The sequence below is a fragment of the Schistocerca nitens genome, chromosome 9 (genome assembly GCF_023898315.1).
Source record: "Schistocerca nitens isolate TAMUIC-IGC-003100 chromosome 9, iqSchNite1.1, whole genome shotgun sequence".
In the NCBI taxonomy this organism is placed as follows: domain Eukaryota; kingdom Metazoa; phylum Arthropoda; class Insecta; order Orthoptera; family Acrididae; genus Schistocerca; species Schistocerca nitens.
In genome coordinates this window covers 63,792,469-63,813,692 of record NC_064622.1, presented here as the reverse complement: position 1 = coordinate 63,813,692, position 21,224 = coordinate 63,792,469, and the positions used below count along the sequence as shown (strand labels likewise).

Here is a 21,224-nt window from a genome sequence, read left to right as displayed (position 1 = left end):
GCTAAGAGTATCCTACGACTTCCACATCGCTGGCAACGGGCTATACACAATGCTGGTGACTACTTTGAAGGTCAGTCAAACTTTGAAGCCGGCCGCGGTGGTCTAGCGGTTCTGGCGCTGCAGTCCGGAACCGCGGGACTGCTACGGTCGCAGGTTCGAATCCTGCCTCGGGCATGGGTGTGTGTGATGTCAGGTTAGTTAGGTTTAAGTAGTTCTAAGTTCTAGGGGACTTATGACCTAAGATGTTGAGTCCCATAGTGCTCAGAGCCATTTGAACCATTTGACCCAAACTTTGAAACACACGTTTATTTTGTACGAGCTGTAAATAAATAATTGCCACTATTAAAGTTCCAACCCTCGTGTATATATAGTAACAGCATCCTATCACACTTCCTTGGGGCACTCCTGACTATACCCTCGTCTCTTATGAACATTCGCCATTGAGGAAAATGTATTGGGTTCTGTTAACTGAAGAAGTTTTCGAGGCACTTACATACTTAGGCACCTATTCCGTATGCTCGTGCCTTCGTTAACAGTCCACAGTGGGGCACACTGTCAAATACTTTTCTGAAATCTGGTTCACACGACATGTAAGAATAGGGCAACCTGATTTTCGCACGAGCCATGCATTTTAAAACCGCTCTGTATCGTGGACAGTAGGTTTCCCATCTCGAGGAACTTTATTATATTCGAAGTGAGAATATGTTCAAGAATTCTGCAGCAAACTGATGTTAAGGATGTAGGGCTGTAATTTTGCAGGTCCGTTCTTTTACCCTTCTTATATACTTGAGTCACCTGCGCTGTTTTCCAGTCACTTGGGACTTTGCGCTAGGCGAGAGGTTCGCGGTGCATGCAAGTAAGGAGCCAATGCCGTAGAGTACTCTTGGTAAAAATCAATTGTGATTCCACCCAGACCTGGCGGATTATGTGTTATCAACTCTTTCAGTTGGTGTTCTACGCCAGGGATACCTATTACTATGTCCTCCATATGGACGTGTGTATGGTGATCAGACGACTGTATGTTAGTATGATTCTCCTGCGTGAACGAATTCTTAAACTCGACGTACCGATATAATCTAGCATTCTTCCGAAGTAGCACATTTCAAAAGCTCCCATTCCGTTCTTGTCTGTACTGTTTGTCGCTCAGGTTTCACTTCCCGACAAGGCGACACTCCAGAGCAGGGATACATAAACCGTGGCCCACAGTCCGCCCCTCAACATTCTGTCTTACATTTATTTTATTTTTTTGACGTCTTTCATTGCCTACCGGAAAGGATACGAAATGACGAAATGGCTTATACCAGCAGGTTAATATACCGGGTGATCAAAAAGTCAGTATAAATTTGAAAACATAATAAACCACGGAATAATGTAGATAGAGAGGTAGAAATTGACACACATACTTGGAATGACAAGCGGTTTTATTAGAATCACCCCATATTGCTAGACGCGTGAAAGATCTCTTGCGCTCATCGTTTGGTGATGATCGTGTGCTCAGCCGCCACTTTCGTCGTGCTTGGCCTCCCAGGTCCCCAGACCTCAGTTCGTGCGATTATTGGCTTTGGGGTTACCTGAAGTCACAAGTGTATCGTGATCGACCGACATCTCTAGGGATGCTGAAAGAAAACATCCGACGCCAATACCTCACCATAACTCCGGACATGCTTTACAGTGCTGTTCACAGCATTATTCCTGGACTACAGTTATTGTTGAGGAATGATGGTGGACATATTGAGCAGTTCCTGTAAAGAACATCATCTTTGCTTTGTCTTACTTTGTTATGCTAATTATTGCTATTCTGATCAGATGAAGCGCCATCTGTCGGACATTTTTTGAACTTTTGTATTTTTTTTGGTTCTAATAAAACCCCATGTCATTCCAAGCATGTGTGTCAAATTGTACCTCTCTATCTACATTATTCCGTGATTTATTCAGTTTTGAAATTTATGCTGACTTTTTGATCACCCGGTATGTGAAACAAATGAAGAGAACAAATTACGTTTTTTTTCCACTCACTTAAGCAACTGAGAAATTTGCGGCCCGCGGTAACAGCACGTCTGTACACCTCTGTTCTAGTACTATTTAACAATTTCTATACGCGTTATGGCATCTCACGTAAACCATCTCCGAGTTTCACTGTTTTGCTTCGGCTGTTGGCTCTTGCGAGTGATTCTGACACACCTTGTCGAAGATTAACTTTCAAGCACTTGAAGAGTGAGGTCTTTGTCTCTGCCCATCTACCTTTGTTCTACATTCTCGGGCGATTAGGAAAACACGGGACACAGCTGCTCTGCTTCGTTCAGCCGTTTTGGCACTTCGGAGAACAGGCGCCTGGAGGTAACAGAAATGGGCAGCGTGACCGTAGAGGCGTGTGTCGGGCTGTTCGATAAGTAAGCGTCTCCATTTCTGTTAGCTCTAGGCGCCTGCCGTTGGAGAGGAGAAGACGCCGTGTGGTTGGTCCGCTGCTGGAGAAATGTGTCACAAAACGACTGCTTTTTTTATTAAATTCTGCTACTTGGTGAACTCTGCGTCTTGCTTAAGTATTCAGCGTTGTTCGAATCATGGTAAATTTTCTCGTCAAAGTTGTTCGCTGTGAGATGTCAGACCAGGTTAACGTTTGTCCGATTCCCCTTTTGTTCCTTGCTGTGTGTCGTATGTATTGTGGGTCAGAGGTTTTTCTTCTTCTTTGTTTAGGCGTGTTTAATCGTAGCATGGTGCCTCCCCCGCAAATTACTTGCCTTCACTGGAACCAAAAAGGTTTCAGATCAATGTTCCCAAAATTTATCTGTTGATTTGTTGAAGATACACCAGCTCTCCACTTTACTATAATACTTAATATGTTTTGCCCAAGTGACTCATTTCAGCTATATAATTAAGGCATAATCGCATATGTAACATCAAAACACTTCCCCGCCTTCCTTCCAGAATTCTTTCAGAAATAGTTCTAACACAAAACTGTGTTTGACGTTAGCATGGTTTTCTTTTTCAGGAATGCTTTTCCTTCGTTTGCCAGTCTATACCTCTGTTTACTTACGTTACAACGGAATCTCTAATCCGACATGACAAAACCTGCCCTGAAGTTTTTTTATACAGGAAGAATACATGGAAAGAAAGACGACGTCAAAATTTTAATTGCTGAGACACACTGAAATTATTTTTTAAGAAATGTTGACAATTCCCAAGTTCGCAGCTTATCATGCGACTGGAGAAATGTACACGGCTACCGTAGCTGTAGCAAAGAGCGAATGCTCAGCTAGACGAGCACACATCCTTTGTTGACGGCACATCGGTAAACAAATAACGTGGCATAACGTGTTCGTAATTTGTATAGTGGATTTCAGTAACCGTTGATTGTTTCTCTGGCACAATAAATTGTTGACAGTTACTATTCGCTCGAATGTGCAACTCATTTAGTATCTGTAATAATTAGCAGTTGCATTTAAGGTATCACCAAGTATTAACAACGGAGATAAAACTGAATTAATTTTACATGTAATTTCGTCGTATATGCTTGGTAATAACATCTTTCTTTGTGCAGTTTCCAGAGTTTCACAGCAATGTGGAATCCAGTTAATATTTTCACCCTTGATAAGATAAAATATGTAGAAGCTGGTATGCAGTCGATATCATTTACTTTTGTGTTATTTATTAATTAAGGTCTTGTACACTTGTTTGAATGATGTCGACTTTTGCTTAGAAATTGTGGCAACATTATTAGAAGTAACAGCAAATAACTCTGACGATTCCGTGAAACCTAGTTCGAACGTTGGCGTGCTAAGTAATGTCCCGAACAAAACTGGGGTACCTTCCACGCCCAAAGAAAACAAGTAGTTTTTAGTGACAAAGAAATGGCTGAAAATTTTTTGGTTCAACGAAGGAGGGAGAAAACGCCTAAATTTAAGCAGTGTGCAAAGCCGGTGCCGGCCGAAGTGGCCGAGCGGTTCTAGGCGCTTTAGTCTGGAACCGCGCGACAACTACGGTCGCAGGTTCGAATCCTGCCTCGGGCATGGATGTGTGTGATGTCCTTAGGTTAGTTACGTTTAATTAGTTTTAAGTTCTAGGGGACTGATGACCTCCGATCTTAAGTGCTCAGAGCATTTTTTTTTTTCCAAAGCTGGCTTTGTTTCGTAAAACCTGGACACGTGTTGTATAAATGGAGCAATGATTTACTCTAAGTACAAAATATGCGCCAAAATGAGACTCGCAAAAGTGTTAAAGAGAAACTATTCGTAAGATTTAGAACTGCTGATAAGAGTCAATGTACCGTTACCGAGGGGGATCTACAAGACTAGCAACTCTGAATTCCATTCCAAATGATAGAAACGTTACTGATTTCCATGCTTTTGCGATCAGGTTAATCAAATTCACGAAATTACACAGAAAAAAATTACGAAGTTTACCTCAAATAAATGCGTGAAGTTGTAATTGATAGGTAATACTATAAAGCAATTCGTCACTGGCATAAGACGAAGCTTCTTGTTATCCTCTGTGTATAAAGCCAATCAGTCAGGTTTTGTGCAAATTTCAGTTTTCAGTTTTTCATTCCAAGTGAAAACAAGACAAAGAGTTGCTTGTGCAGTCGATTGAATGCTATGGCTCATTCGTACACAACAATGACAGTGATAAGTATCAGTGGATTGCTGTTCCCGCAGCTTTATCTCTGTTTTCAGACAGGCAAGACTTATCAGGACTCATTTTTTTTTTAAAAAAAAGGACAGTTCACTTGCAAAAGTTTTGTAATCGAAGTAGCAAAAGCTGAAAAAAATTGGGAAAGAACAATATTTAATTTTTCATTTGAAAGGTCTTCTTACCACTTGCAAAAAAATAATTCATCGCTTTTGTTGGGATCTTGGCCGGGACATAATGATACTTCTGTTCTTAGGAGGACGCCGAAAAGAAATTCGGATGCCACCAGGAAGTAATAGTGTAAGCCAATCTCTCGATAAAAAGATTTTCAACAGCGTAAAGTATTCTTCAGAAATTTGTTGGACAATATGATTTCCGATAGCACATTGTCATTTCAAGTATTTCAGCAGAACGTATTGTTAAACGTCAGTCACTCCTGCATTGTTAGTTTGCATCACCAATTTTTACCAATTTGGTCAAATATGCATTGTCTACAACACAACATTCAAAACAACGGCCACGACTATTTCCTACTCATTTGTAGTTGCGTCTAAACAAAACTAGTAATGGCTGTGAAGTGTCTCAATGCATTATTTTTCTCTATCAGGTGTGCCTGGCGTAAGGGTTATTTTTTTTTTTTTACATCATGCAAATAGACTCTGCGCATTTTTTGTGACAACTAGCTGAAATCAACGGGGAACTGTTCCGTTGTTAGTAAAATATACATTATTCAAAAATTATTGTAAGTAATGTGCTATAGGATGTGTAATAAAATATGTACTGAGAACAAATTGAAATCCCTATTGATGTAATGTAACATCATATATTGCCTTCATTGTCTTTCCTCTGCTAGCCACTTCTGTAATAATTACATCTGTAACAATTTAGGTGCTCACATAAACTGCAAGCTATTCAAAAACTTAATGATATGAGACATTTTTGGTATGGTTTAAGCGCATAAAATTCAGATGTGTGCCCTTTAGACTTTGCGCTAAGTGGTGCGTCTGCTTATCTGCCGATTCGCGCATTAGGCACGAAGGGCTGTAGGAACTGCTGTTATACGTGATTCTTCGTGCGGAAAGAATGAGTAACTTTAACATTTAAAAAAAACATATTTGCAGTGCGCTGCAGCAGCTGAAACTACATTTCTTTCGCTCTATTCCTCCTGTGCGAAAAATGTAAGTGTAGGTTACGACATGTCGGATTGGTCCATTCATTTGTAAGATGTGTACACAGTTTGACTGACTGCCTGTCTGGGAGGCCATCTCTGTTGTATCCATTTGGCGCTTCCAAGTAGATCCTCCCGTGGGTGTCTGGCGAGATGACACACACACACACACACACACACACACACACACACACACACACACACACACACACGTAGGGATTTGCTATAAAATATCGTAGTCACATTTCCGTGGGGTACATGTCTTTATTGCTCTAAATTACATTCATATCGTAGATACAAGATACAAGTACAGGTAGACAGAACCACACGGACCCTGCTGCTACACACTAGCTCTCATCTCCTTGTCTGGGAGTCAGCCCTTCAGCCCGCGTGTCTCTCGGACATTACACACGCCGAGGGCTTGCTGCTCCCTCCCTTTCCCTGTCCCACATATACAGGGTGTAACAGGTATAATTTAATATGTATAAACATCAGTGTGTTCGCTCTTTTTATCTGAATCGAACAATCTTCCCGAAAACGCATCACAAACCTTACGACCTGATGTTTTCTGCACAGTCTTAACTGCACCATACTTGTCAGTATAGGCTACCCTTCTGCCTCCCCGAATCCACATTTCGCTGCCTGACCTGCTGCCCAGGGGGAAAATAGACATTAACGGCTTGCTTGTGCCACACCTACGAAGAGATACTACCGAACCTAAAAACATACAAGTTGTAATAGCTATAATTATTAGTCTGCAAATGACATAAATATTGATGTTGTTCCGTACACCGTCCTCAGCCACCAACGGAAATACATGCACTTACACCCTTACACTCTGTGTAATCTCTCTTTCTCTGTCTCACTCATCCTTTGCTTTAGTTTGCTGCTGTATTACAGTACTTCACACATTGTTGACCTCACTTCTTCCAAACCTGACAAGGACATGCAGTAGCAGTAGCTGACTTGATCCATGCCTAATCTTCACAAGCGGTATAGCTCTGTTTCCATTTAGTAATCTGGTGCATTTGACGACTATGCAGTACTGTCGAGGTATGAAAGTGCGCGCTTTGTGTGTGGTCTGCCATGTAGTGTATGCGGAAATACGAAGCTGTCACTCGTCATTTTTTAGGGATCTGCCTCGTAACGGCAACTGGTGACGTTCTCAACAACACGGGGGACGTGTGCTGTCTTTGGAAAGAGCAATCTTTGGTTTCGACTCTGTCCCGTTGACGCTACGATGGCTGCCCAGTCACGCAGAGACAGCTACACAGCCCCCGAAATATTTATGTGCTTGGGGGGACTGCATTGTTATTACTACAGCGTGCGGTACAGAATGAGAGTCGAAAATAATGAAAAGAAGGAATCCAGAGCGAAAGGTTGCACTCCAGAGACGATGCCGCTACGATAGGACTTTGGTGAACACTGCTTACCAGATAGAGATTTAACATTACATTTGTATTTACAAGCTTGAAGTGCGCGTCTGCAAGCTGTCGACGTGGAGCTCAGTTTGTTTATCCCTGTAATAGGGATGGGCGCAACGGTGTGCCGAAAGCGCGCCTACTTGCGTGTTGACGGTAGCCCTTAGCCCCGCCGTGCCCTCGGCGCTAGGGCCATCAGTCTCCTGCTGTCTAAAAGGGCGGCACGCCACGCCACACAGGTTCCTGTTTACCTGTCAGCTGTACCTGCACAGACAGGGTGGTGTTAACGTATCACTCCAGAAGAGTGATGCACGATCCTACGCCTACGTTTCTGGTGAATGGTGCTCGCGAACTATAATGACGACACGGTGACTTAGTATTTAGTAGAGGGCAACTGTCGTGCGGCTTTGTTATGTGTTTTGGATCATCTCGAGGGACGACACACGTCTTCGTTGTGTGACGACGATCGCATTAGCATCGCGAGAGCAAGTAGTTGCACGAACCCAGGCCGATAAGAACGTAGGCCCTGGAGCAAAATCCCACTGTCGCCAGTGTCGATAGCGAAGGAAAGAAACAGATGGACATACAAAAATATTTTCATTCTGTTGCCGTATCGAGAACTGTCGAGTTGACATTTTCAGTTTGTGGGGAGAATCAGTTATGTGGTATTCCTTTATTAAGAAAGTCCTGTGTAGACTTTAGAGTATTGTTCTAGACTAACATAGTGGTCATAGAGATATGCACAGTGACAGTCAAGACCTTACGAAGCTCATTACGGACTGAAATTAATTACCCGATGCAAAGAAGTTTTGCGATCACTAACTGGAAATACAGGGAGCGAAAGGCTATTTACAATTTGTACAGAAACCAGATGGCAGTTAAAAAAGAGTCGAGGGACATGAAAGGGAAGCAGTGGTTGGGAAGGGAGTGGGGCATGGTTGTAGCCTCTCCCCGATGTTATTCAATCTGTATATTGATCAAGCAGTATAGGAAACAAAAGAAAATTTCGGAGTAGGTATTAAAATCCATGGAGAAGAAATAAAAACTTTGAGGTTCGCCGATGGCATTGTAATTCTGTCAGAGACAGCAAAGGACTTGAAAGAGCAGTTGAACGGAATGGACAGTGTCTCGAAAGGAGGATATAAGATGAACATCAACAAAAGCAAAACGAGGATAATGGATTGTAGTCGAATTAAGTCGGGTGATGCTGACGGAATTAGATTAGGAAATGAGACACTTAAAGTAGTAAAGGAGTTTTGTTATTTGGGGAGCAAAATAACTGATGATGGTCGAAGTAGAGAGGATATAAAATGTAGACTGGCAATGGCAAGGAAAGCGTTTCTGAAGAAGAGAAATTTGTTAACATCGAGTATAGGTATAAGTGTCAGGAAGTCTTTTCTGAAAGTATTTGTATGGAGTGTAGCCATGTATGCAAGTGAAACATGGGCGATAAATAGTTTGGACAAGAAGAGAATAGAAGCTTTCGAAATGTGGTGCTACAGAAGAATGCTGAAGATTAGATGGGTAGATCACATAACTAATGAAGAGGTATTGAATAGAATTGGGGATAAGAGGTGTTTGTGGCACAACTTGACTAGTAGAAGGGATCGGTTGGTAAGACATGTTCTGAGCCGTCAAGGGATCACCAATTTAGCATTGGAGGGCAGCGTGGAGGGTAAAAATCGTAGAGGGAGACCAAGAGATGAATACACTAAGCAGATTCAGAAAAATGTAGGCTGCAGTACGTAGTGGGAGATGGAGAAGCTTGCATAGGATAGAGTAGCATGCAGAGCTCCATCAAACCAGTCTCAGGACTGAAGACCACAACAACAACAACTGGAATGTAAAATGTATAACATCTGCCGCTGTGATGTGGTCAACTGATTTTGTGAAGTAGTTAGCGAGCCTACCAAGTAAAGGGGACACCACGGTGTTGGGACGCCACGTGCCTGCAGGTACAAGTGACAGGTAGCCGGGAACACGTGTGGAGCCCACGCCAGCTAACCTAGGGCGCGCGCTCGGCATCAGGCGGCCCCGCAGACGGCCCCCCTCTGGCCCTGGACTCCAGCGCCGTCCTCCAGCACCTGGAACTCCTCGAACTCCATGTCGGGGTAGCGCCTGGGCTGGGCGGCCACGCCCCCGCCGCAGTAGGCGGCCAGCCGGCTGTCGGCCGCCTCCTTGCCGCTCTTCCTGCTCTTCGGCTCCTCCTGGGGCGGCGGCGGCCGCAGCGAGACGTCTCCCAGGGTGGAGGTGAAGACCGGCCCGACTTCACTGGGACTGCTACCCACGTCGGCCGCCAGCTGCAGCCTGGAGCCGCAGCTGTGGCTCTTGACGAGGCGGAAGCCCGCGCCGCCGCCGCCGCCGATCTCGCTGAGCACGGCGGCGACCGGGGGCGGCGCGGGGGTGCGCGCCACCACCCGCCCCCCGTAGTAGGTGACGCTGAGGCCGCGCGCGCGGATGCGCTCCAGCACCTCTCCAGACACGCGCGCCTCTCCAGCCGGGCTGCCGCCGCGGCCCGCGTCTTCCTCCTGTCCACAGTACCACACGGCTGCGTGTTAAGCCCAAACAAATACCAGCCTGCTCGTGCTACAATTCACCGCACATCGCCGGAACAGACGTGCGCTCTATCTTACAAGGGAATGGTCAGACCTGTCATGCCGAAACATGTATTGCTTTTTTCAGCACTGTTATTTAAGTGTGCAAAAGGTCCGTATGCAAAATTGAAGCCACCTTAAAAAAAAAAATTACGAACATGGCTGTTTTTCCTGCTTGGCGCTTGCAGTGACGGCTGGCCACCCCTGGAAGTGGCGAGTCGCGAGCGTTGTGCGCATGGTCGGGAAGTGCGGCCGTCTTATCGCTGCACGGTTTTGGTGGAAAGGGGAAACGAATATTCGTTTCTGTGCCATACACGTCCTTTTAATCAGTACTGTTCAAAATAAGTATCGCTTTGTCCGTTCTGAACGTGAATTGTAGAGATGGTAAAAGGAAGCCGATGGACGACGCAAGAGTCGACTGGAAATTGTGACGGAGATAAGTGCGCGAGTTTTTGAGCTATTTACCGATGCCAGACAACAGTCATTTAGTGTCAGCGATACAACTTTGCGTGATTGTGCGTTAGAGATTGCCAACGCGATAGGCGCTAAAGAATTTACAGCTTCTCAAAGTTGGATTAGTCGCTTCAAAAGATCACATCACATAAAATTGTGGCAAGAAAAATAACAAAATTTGTATCGAGAAACAGGTCGGAAAATGAAGTAACACAAATCGAAATGATAGCTTTTCTTACGAATGCAAAAAATAAGATCGCTAGTTTTAGTGAATCGTACGTTTCCAATGCAGATCAGTCAGATTTTCAAAAAGAGATGCGTGCGAAAAGAACACTGTCATTCAAAGGGGAAAAACTTATTGAGGCGATTGCGCAGTCCACGACTGCACTCACCCATTCATACACTATAATGCCCATGATTAGTCTGGATGGTTCATTGCTGCCTAAACTATATGTGTGTCTTCAAGGACCAACTGGACGTTTTGGACCACGTGTCAAAAGAACAATGTTCTACGCAAACAATCTTGTGGTAGACGCATCGAAGTCTGGAAAAATGGGAAATGAAAACGTTACACTTTTCATGCGTCATACTTTTCTTCCGTTCTGCGGGAACAAATCTCCTTCTAGATTCGTGGTCAGGTCATAAAAGGTCTGATTCATTAAAAGCTGTATTTCGAGCCCACCCTGACAAAGAAGTAGACATACTTCAGATTCCACCCGGCACGACGAACGTAATTCAACCTTTAGACAGAGAATTTTTCCGTCAGTGGAAGGCATTTTACAGAAAACTAACAGAGAAAATTGTGTGCAGATCACTGCAATTTCCTGTCTATCACCGGGACAATATTCTCAAGCTGCAATCGGTAGTACATTATCATTTTTCCTCCCCACGGTTTCAGAATTTGATTAAATATGCGTGGCACTTCTCGTAATATACTGATACTAGGCCTGATTCATTCCTAACACCAGCCCAGTTTTGTCTACGGACATCTAACAACGTCTCTGATTCGCAGGGCTGTCATATGTCGTCTTTGCTTGTATGTTCTTGGTGCACAAAAAAACCTATGTTTTGAACATTGTATCAATATTTCGCATTTTTGCGGTAATTACAAGAAATAAAATTTGGACGTATTCTAAACCGTATATTTATTTGTGTCTATTTCAGAGCTATTTGGAAAGAATGTTGTAGATAACATATCAGCCATATTTGTCAACGAATGTTTAATTATCATACGATCGCTTTCACTGGGGGAATCAGCTCTCACTGTTGTGGCAAGAGAGCGGCGTGGGTATAACGTAGCGATAGCCGGCCGGTGTGGCCGTGCGGTTCTAGGCGCTTCAGTCTGGAACCGCGTGACCGCTACGGTCGCAGGTTCGAATCCTGCCTCGGGCATGGATGTGTGTGATGTCCTTAGGTTAGTTAGGTTTAAGTAGTTCTAAGTTCTAGGGGACTGATGACCACAGATGTTAAGTCCCATAGAGCTCAGAGCCATTTTATAACGTAGCGATAGAGGTCAGGGTTGTACATGAGGCAGTTATAAGCGCGGAAACCATGCGGCAATAATGTCTTACTTCATAAAATTGTTTACAGACTTCCAGGTCATGTCAGCAGCTAAAATTCTGCATACAGACTTCTTGCAATGTTAACTCACACTGGTAAAAAAAGCAACACAGGTTTCGACATGACAAGTCTGACCATTCCCTTGTTAGATCGTAGATGATATATAAATCTGGTGAAAAGTATCTGGACAGCGCTACTGACGTCACGGGAGGCAGACCCGCCAATGTAGTAAGAGGCGTGGAGAACGAGCTGCCTGAGAAAAGTAACGAGACTGATCTTTTATGTACCAAACTTTAAATTTTTTTTCAAACAACAACTGTCGAAACTTCCTGGCAGATTAAAACTGTGTGCCGGACCGAAAATCGAACTTGGAACCTTTGCCTTTTGCTGGCAAGTGCTTTACCAACTGAGCTACCCAAGCACGACTCACGCCCCGTCCTCACAGCTTTACTTCCGCCAGTACCTCGTCTCCTACCTTCCAAACTTCACAGCTAATTTAACGGAGTTACATTGTATACCAGGATACTTTCTCGCTGGAGGCCATAGTTTTCAGATTGCTAAAAAAAAAAACGCGTTCTAAGGTCACTTTTGTACGCATTTCTTGATTAATCGTGAAACTACGGCCTCTATTGAAAACACGTCCCAGAGCAAAATTGAAGTACATTAAATTTCTTAGAAAAAGGTCCTGTTCATTTTTCCTGTAGGATCAATAGTTTGTGCATGGCGAGCGAGTGAATATGATTATCTTGTGCAAGGTATTTGAAGGTGTTACAGGTTGCATAAAACTCAGCGGTAGGGGCAGCTGAATCACGCTGTATGCAGATTTTGAAGAAACGACACACGCAGTTCAGTAAAAGCTGATGTCGAGGCAGGTCACTGTGACCTCCCAAAATTAGAATGGCGACCGTGGCCGATGGCTGTTGATATTGTGACTGTATATGACCTCTGCATAATAAATGTAATTCTGTGGAGACGCTTTTTGACTTATTGCTCGGTAGATGGAACTCGGGGCCAGCGTAAATCAACTCTGGGAGCAAACTTTTTGGAATGGACTGCATCCAGTTTTATTGATACATCGTGTTATGAAATTCGAATGCCGGATTTGTGGCGTGATCTGTGGGGATTGAGAGTCCGTTGTTCAGGAACCTCGACCTTAGAAGGCGCCACAGTGTGTGGTGTGTGAAGCGAGCACAGCCTGGGTGCCCTGCCCCCTCCCCTACTCTACTGCGATTTCCGGTCTCTACTCACGTCTTCGTCGTCGTCATCGTCGTCGCCGCTGCCGCGGTCCGAGTCCGACCCCCTGGAGCTGCGCGCCTCGTACGAGCTGCTGAGGTCACTGGACACTCCGGACGAGACGCTGCCGCAGTCCGTCCAGCGGCGGCCGGGGGCGGACAGCGCTCGCCGCCCGGAGGCGGGGGGCGTGGGGGCGGCGCCTCCGCCTCCCCCGGCGGCCAGCGTCGCCTCGAACACCTGCCGCGCGCGGCGCACCGTGTCCGGGTCTGGCAGCTCCTCGTCCAGCAGTTCCCTGCGGGCACACGTGTAGTTGCAGTTGCAGTAGTAGTAGTAGTAGTAGTAGTAGTAGCAGTAGGAGGAGGAGGAGGAGGAGGACAAAATAAAGACAGAGAGAGAGAGACAGACACAGAGAGATAGAGAGAGAGAGAGAGAGAGAGACGTGTAGGGTGTGCGCTGACCTGTTGTGGCGCTTGGGGTGGAAGAAGCGTAGCGCGCGCGGGATGGTGTAGCTCTTGGCGCGCTCCACGGCGGCGCCGCCCCCGCCTCCCGCGGCCGCCCCCGGAGGAGGCGGCCCGTGCGCGGAGGCTGCCTTGACGGTGGCGCCGGCGATGCGGCAGGTGCGCGCGCGCGCCGGCAGCGGCTCCACGACGACGAGCGCGCTGGTGAGCAGCAGGTCGCGCAGCCCCTGCCTGTTGGACTGCAGGTAGCGCGCCAGCCCGTCCAGCGCCGCCTCCAGAGGCTCCTGCTGCTGCTGGCTGTCCGACCCTCCCTGGTCGTGCTCGCCCTGGCTGTGCGCGTCCAGGCGCCCCGGCACCGACCTGTGCAGTCCGAAGCGCGCGCCGCGCTCCAGCGAGTGGCACTGCGACTGCGACTGCGCGTGCGCAGGAGACTCGCCGTCCTTGCAGCTCAGCGCCCTGCGTGCACATACGTCATCACCCGTCAGTGCGCGCGCACGTCGACATGAGGTGGAAGGCGCGGTAATAATACTTCTCGCGCGACTTCCACAATACGAAATCCGTGTAAGCAGTTGCGCAAGCACAGGTTATACATATCCTGTATACGCTCCGGCACACAGTTTAAATCTGTCAGGAAGTTTCATATCAGCGCACACTCCGCTGCAGAGTGAAAATCTCATTCTGGAAACATCCCCAAGGCTGTGGCTAAGCCGTGTCTCCACAGTATCCTTCCTTTCAGGAGAGCTAGTTCTGCAAGGTTCGCAGGAGAGCTTCTGTAAAGTTTGGAAAGTAGGAGACGAGGTACTGGCAGAAGTAAAGCTGTGAGTCGTGCTTGGGTAGCTCAGATGGTAGAGCACTTGCCCGCGAAAGGCAAAGGTCCCGAGTTCGAGTATCGGTCCGGCACACAGTTTTAAACTGTCGGGAAGTTTCAAGAATATAATAATTCCAATCCCAAAGAAAGCAGGTGTTGACAGATGTGAAAATTACCGAACTATCAGTTTAATAAGTCACAGCTGCAAAATATTAACTCGAATTCTTTACAGACGAATGGAAGAACTGGTAGAAGCTGACCTCGGGACAGATCAGTTGAGTTAATGGATCAACGACGAACTGAAACGGCTGTCTTGCGACGTCCGCCCCGAGCAGATACAACGATCAAAAACGAACACAATGACATTAAAAAAAACAACAGCGTGTTCGGTCAGAGCGTTAGCTTCCCTTTTTAATAAAATAACTGAGCGAACAGATGAACGAACAAACTGAACGGGTGTTATCGGACGTCCGCCCTGAACAAATTCAGCGAACAATGTAAAACAAAGTGTTTCTTTTTAAGACGCTATTAAAATACGCTCGATACTGCATAACCAGTTATCAGCTCCGATTATTAACGAAATACTGCGTTATGCATGGTTTGCTTCCGAACTATCGTCTGAAAGAGAGGTTTTTGAAAATGTTAACAAGGTTTGTTTTTCCACAGAAAAGCCGGCCGAAGTGGCCGTGCGGTTAAAGGCGCTGCAGTCTGGAACCGCAAGACCGCTACGGTCGCAGGTTCGAATCCTGCCTCGGGCATGGATGTTTGTGATGTCCTTAGGTTAGTTAGGTTTAACTAGTTCTAAGTTCTAGGGGACTAATGACCTCAGCAGTTGAGTCCCATAGTGCTCAGAGCCATTTTTTTCCACAGAAAACGTCAATAGACCTTGCATATGCGGAAACATAGCATTTATTGAATGGAGTTGGTGCCGTTAAACTTTATTTTTTCCATGTTTTTACGAAAAATACCATCCTGCAACTTGTAATGTCGAAAGCGACGATTAGTTGTAAATCTTTCGAAAGCCGTCTGTGCCGGTCAAAACGTGGAGGTAAAAAGTCGTTTCGGGCTCTTTCCAGGTATAAGGGATTTCTCAAATCACAGACAAGCATACATTTTTAGCATGACTTTATGCATTTGGTCATTTACTAGTCGAAGGTTATGAATATTACATTATTTGTGATAATAAAAATTAGTAGACAGCCAAATAACATCGTAAATTTAATAAAATTCCATCCGATTACACGTACTTTCCCCATTATATCACTTGTAATATAAATAATAAAGAAAATGACTGTGTTGAAAATAAAAAAAACTGACGAACGCAACTCGAATGCTCTGACCGAACACGCTTCTTTTTTTATTTTATTTTATTTTTTTTTTTAAATCTCATTTTGTTCGCTTTTGTTCATTGCATCTGCTCGGGGCGGACATCGTAAGACATCCGTTTTAGTTCGTTGTTGATCGATTAGCTCAATTTTTTTTTTATTACAGAGGGCTGCTAACCCTCTGAGCGAACACGCTGACCTACCGTGTCGTCACCACTCGCCTGCAGTCGCTTCGTGGTTAAAATGGCCACGCACAGATATATATATTCGACGACCGAAATTATCTTGCGATTTGCTCAATAACGCTTGAGAAGTACGCGCTACTGCTTACACATTTTGTTTTCCTCATGGACTACTGCGAGTGTACGAGGTTTACAGTAAATCCCCGTTCCAAACGTCGTGCTCTCCTCTTGTTAGAGAAAACTTTTCGCAATGTTGACGGGAATACTCTCTTTCAAATTCTAAAGCTGGCAGGGGTAAAATACAGGGAGCGCAAAGGCTATTTACAATTCTACAGAAACCAGATGGCAGTTATAAGAGTCGATGGACATGAAAGGGAAGCAGTGGTTGGGAAGGGAGTGAGACAGGGTTGTAGCCTCTCCCCGATGTTATTCAATTTGTATATTGATCAAGCAGTAAAGGAAACAAAAGAAAAATTCGGAGTAGGTATTAAAATCCATGGAGAAGAAATAAAAACTTTGAGGTTCGCCGATGGCATTGTAATTCTGTCAGAGACAGCAAAGGACTTGGAAGAGCAGTTGAACGGAATGGACAGTGTCTCGAAAGGAGGATATAAGATGAACATCAAAAAAAGCAAAACGAGGATAATGGATTGTAGTCGAATTAAGTCGGGTGATGCTGAGGGAATTAGATTAGGAAATGAGACACTTAAAGTAGTAAAGGAGTTTTGCTATTTGGGGAGCAAAATAACTGATGATGGTCCAAGTAGAGAGGATATAAAATGTAGACTGGCAATGGCAAGGAAAGCGTTTCTGAAGAAGAGAAATTTGTTAACATCGATATTGATTTAAGTGTCAGGAAGTCGTTTCTGAAAGTATTTGTATGGAGTGTAGCCATGTATGGAAGTGAAACATGGACGATGACCAGTTTGGACAAGAAGAGAATAGAAGCTTTCGAAATGTGGTGCTACAGAAGAATGCTGAAGATAAGGTGGGTAGATCACGTAACTAATGAGGAGGTATTGAATAGGATTGGGGAGAAGAGAAGTTTGTGGCACAACTTGACTAGAAGAAGGGATCGGTTGGTAGGACATGTTTTGAGGCATCAAGGGATCACAAATTTAGCATTGGAGGGCATCGTGGAGGGTAAAAATCGTGGAAGAAGCAGATTCAGAAGAAGGATGTAGGTTGCAGTAGGTACTGGGAGATGAAGTAGCTTGCACGGGATAGAGTAGCGTGGAGAGCTGCATCAAACCAGTCTCAGGACTGAAGACCACAACAACAACAACAACAACAACCTGTTAGTATCGAAGGGCACAGCGCCAGCTTTTTTTTTTTTTTTCGATATAGTTCGTTGTGTTTGGTCTAGGCGGACTTCACGAGACATCCGTTCAAGTTGATCGTTGATTCCTTGACTCAGTTTTTTTATTACAGAGAGCGCGCAGCCCTCTGACCGAACACGCTGTGCTACCGTGCCGGCATGCTGTTAAGCCGGCCGCACACACGGGACGAGTTAAGGACCATTTACACGCTCAGATATTCGCACCGACTTATATGTACAGACCGTATTTACACAGACAAATCGTTGCGTATGAATGAATCACCGACCGAAAAATTTGTCTCTGTTATGCGTTCGGCCTGTGCCAAGTTCGTCAACGCTTGAAGCGACGCAGACCAAATCAAGTGCTTTAGTACTTCTAATACGCCACTACGTGTTTCCGGAATGGTGTGGCTCAACCGCGGAGGTGCTATCGAAGCAGAAAATTTTTGAAAAGCGTACCTCCTGCCACTTACCAAGCACCTCAATGTTTCCGGAAGTCTTCCCTAGCCACTTTCATCGATTAGCACAGTAGAGTGTAATTTCTCGTTATGTACGGTGTAATACACCGTAGTAACACAAAGAATGTCTCTCCGTCCTAGGTACATAACCCAGTCCTGTTTTTCAATATTTCCTCTTTTTCAGTATATAGCTCTTCAAAAGATTAACAGACGGAAGCCCTGCACGAATTAGAAGCCACCCCTTTGTGCATCCTCTCCGAACTGACCTGTTTCATTTTCTAAGATCCGAAATAATAGCACTAGACAGAATAATACAAACAAATTTAATTAATTTGGTCATGGCCAGAAAATACTCTCCTCTCTCGGTCAATGATTGAGGACTGTGCGAAAGTTACATTGTGGTTGAATGGTGTAAGCATCGCAATGAACACTGAAGACCAGATGCGCAGACAGTCATTGCGAACATGGTCTGCTCAGACAAATATGAGCGTGCAGAGGGCCATTAAGCTGATGTTCAAGTGGAGCTGTAAAAGTTTTGTGACGTCATTTCCAGTTATTTCGCGTTGAGGGGGCATTGCCGCCCGTGGAACACAGAGTAAGTTGTGCGATGTTTCGGCAACATGTGACGGAAGTTTGAGCCAATAAGAAGCAAGGACGCTCTCTGCGTCACAAGCAGAACCTGGGAAGACACCTTACGGGATTCCGTCGCTCCCAGTTGAAGGGCATATTTGCTGGGTATTCATATAAGTTGTTTTAAAGCATCAGAATGTTTAGTGTCTCTCAGAAACACATCGTTACTGGTGCCTTTTGTTGTAATAAAAGGACGGGAAATGTAGTGTTGGTGGTTAAAGAATTTTCGTATTTAGTTATTTTCATACAATAACTTGCTGTTACGAAATCATGTCATTTTAAGACAAAGGTGCATTACAGATTAATCATCAACGCATGGTTCTTGGTACGATTTGTTATAATGAAATGTTAGTTAATAGCATATTGGCAACAAAAGGCTTCAGGGAGTTGTGTGTTCAGCGTAGCATAGTGGATGGAAGCGACCAGTAACGAAAAGTTATGAAGGAATGTGTAGCGGGCTCGCATCTTGCTGCTTTGCAGGGTTCCACAGCGGAATCAGTAAAAACGGAAACCATAGGGTCACTTGCTCTCTGTCTGTCCACCCGATTGTTAAAAAATCCTTTTCTCAGGAACAGATTGACGTGTCAAGTTCACTGAGGTCTACGGTCCCTTGGCGATGTAAAAAAATTGAAGCTTCTAAGTCAGTGCAATTAGAAGATACGGCCATTTATGTCAAATATTTTGATAACCGCAAACTCACTCATTGAGAACTATAGGGCACCTCTACCTCCCGTTGACGTAGAATGATGAAATTTGGCAAGAAGCGAGGTGTCACACTACAAACAAAGGAAAAACATCAGAAAACTTAATTTTTAAATATATCTCAAGAGAAAAATATTTCTTTCTCTTTTGTTATCAGAGCCGGCTGGATTGGCCGTGCGGTCCCAGGCGCTACAGTCTGGACCCGCGCGACCGCTACGGTCGCAGGTTCGAATCCTGCCTCGGGCATGGATGTGTGTGGTGTCCTTAGGTTAGTTAGGTTAGTTAGGTTTAAGTAGTTCTAAGTTCTAGGGGACTGATGACCACAGCAGTTAAGTCCCATAGTGCTCAGAGCCATTTTTTTTGTTATCAGACTTCAAAATTAAAATTAATAAAATTCTAGAAAGTCTTGGATTTCATGGGACCGACATCTTGCCACGATGAATGTCGGTAACAGACAAAAATCGTTGAGATTCTCGGTTCCCAGAATGGATGAACTGCCTACATACATAATTAAATCTGTACGGAACCCTCAGTGCGTGAGTCCTTCTCACACCTGGCGAATTCGTGTTTTATAAAAGGTTGTGGGACTTTGATATTAGATTAATTGAAACATTTTCTGTAATATTCGATGTTACGTGAGCGTAAGTGCGCTACCTCTCAGGAGCGACTCGTTCGATATTGTGAACTTTCCTAAACCGATGTCTTTACTGACTAGATATGGAACTTTGTTTTCCTCTTATAACATCTTTGTTTCTTTCTTCCTTCCTTTCTCGGCTTTGTTATGACGGATTTGGCAGTGTTAACTGCATAGTGTGGCCGGATGCCCTTCCTGCCACCACCTCGAACCCCTGGGACGGAAGCAGTGTACCCCAGCTGTCTGCGTCTAGTGTAAGTCATGAAATAGTGTGAACGTTTTCAAATGTGTGTGAGTCGTGTAACTGATGTGGAACTTGGGGACCAGCCCGGTATTCACCCAGTGGGGTGTGGAAAACCGCCTAAAAACCACATCCAGGCTGGCTGGCATACCAGCCCTCGTCGTGAATCCGCCGGGCGGATTCGATCCGGCGCCGGCGCGCCTACCCGAGTCCAGGAAGCAGCGCATTAGCGCTCTCGGCTACCCTGGCGTGTTTTCCTCTTGCAACATGTTCATGGATATTAAACTTTTTATTTATGTATACTGCAAACAGCATAAAGTGACTAACATATGGACGAGGCAGGAAATGTGCGTTTTGACAGAGCAAACATAGGAGTTTTACGCTCGACCATTTTCGTAACGCAACTGTATGGTTGGCTAACCAGGTACAGCCGACAAGTGCTCCTGGCGAGAGCTGCAGTCGCAAATCACGTTAACCGGCCCGTCCCGTGTGACGCGGGCGCTGTATCACGTGCGGTTGGATTTCACATCTGCGTGCACGCCAACGTCAACGTTCTCGTCCCTTGTGAGGTCGGCTTTAAGCCCATTTTAGACGAGCGACTTTGTTTTCTCAGTAGACTACTCATGGCAAGTGAGTCAACAGCAGCGCCCCTGGGGTTTTATTCCTGTACGAAGTCTTGCGCGTCACAAGTTGTCGCTTCGTTTACCCGTCAGCGCCAAAATAGAGTGTGTTGTGAGGCGTATCTGCTGTGCAGTTGGGCACATGGACGGTGGAGGGGAGGCTACGAGGGATGATTCCTCTTACGATAAAAATCGTACTACAGTAACAGAATGTAGGAACAAGCAATAATAACTGTGTTTATTAATGACGAAAGCAAAATTCAAAGTGGTTGTATCGTAAATTCTTCATACTCCTGACAATTGTAAGAGTAGCAAAAGTTTCGTGCAGTCGTTTCAAATATATAAATTAATTTGCTAGAAAAAAATATATGTTTACAAATGAATCAAAAATGGTTCAAATGGCTCTGAGCACTATGGGACTTAACATCTATGGTCATCAGTCCCCTAGAACTTAGAACTACTTAAACCTAACTAACCTAAGGACATCACACAATACCCAGTCATCACGAGGCAGAGAAAATCCCTGACCTCGCCGGGAATCGAACCCGGGAACCCGGGCGTGGGATGCCAGAACGCTACCGCACGTCAAATGAATCAAACCGTATTTAGAATTTTGGAGTTTCAGCGTTGTGTTGATGTAGGACAGCTAACACTTTTACTTCATGAAGTGTTCATTACAAATGTGTCACAGGTGCAGTACATATACACAGGGGTCCAAAAAATGTATCCACGGTTTAAAAGTCCATAACTTGCAAACTAATGACGGAATTGTCTCATTTTTGGTGAAAGTGTA

General features: G+C 45.0%; 1 protein-coding gene across 1 annotated transcript in view; it reads right to left on the bottom strand.

Annotated features, from left to right (window-relative positions):
* Positions 1 to 6,038: 6,038 nt before the first annotated feature.
* LOC126204003 (uncharacterized) overlaps positions 6,039 to 21,224 on the bottom strand; it is a 35,542-nt gene continuing 20,356 nt past the window's right edge. The window contains exons 4-6 of the mRNA XM_049938434.1: positions 13,514 to 13,969; positions 13,071 to 13,347; positions 6,039 to 9,743 (exon numbers count right to left, since the gene is read on the bottom strand). Of these exons, the coding sequence (XP_049794391.1) occupies positions 9,240 to 9,743; positions 13,071 to 13,347; positions 13,514 to 13,969 (1,237 nt within the window). The 3' untranslated portion in view covers positions 6,039 to 9,239. The remainder of the gene's footprint in view (positions 9,744 to 13,070; positions 13,348 to 13,513; positions 13,970 to 21,224) is intronic.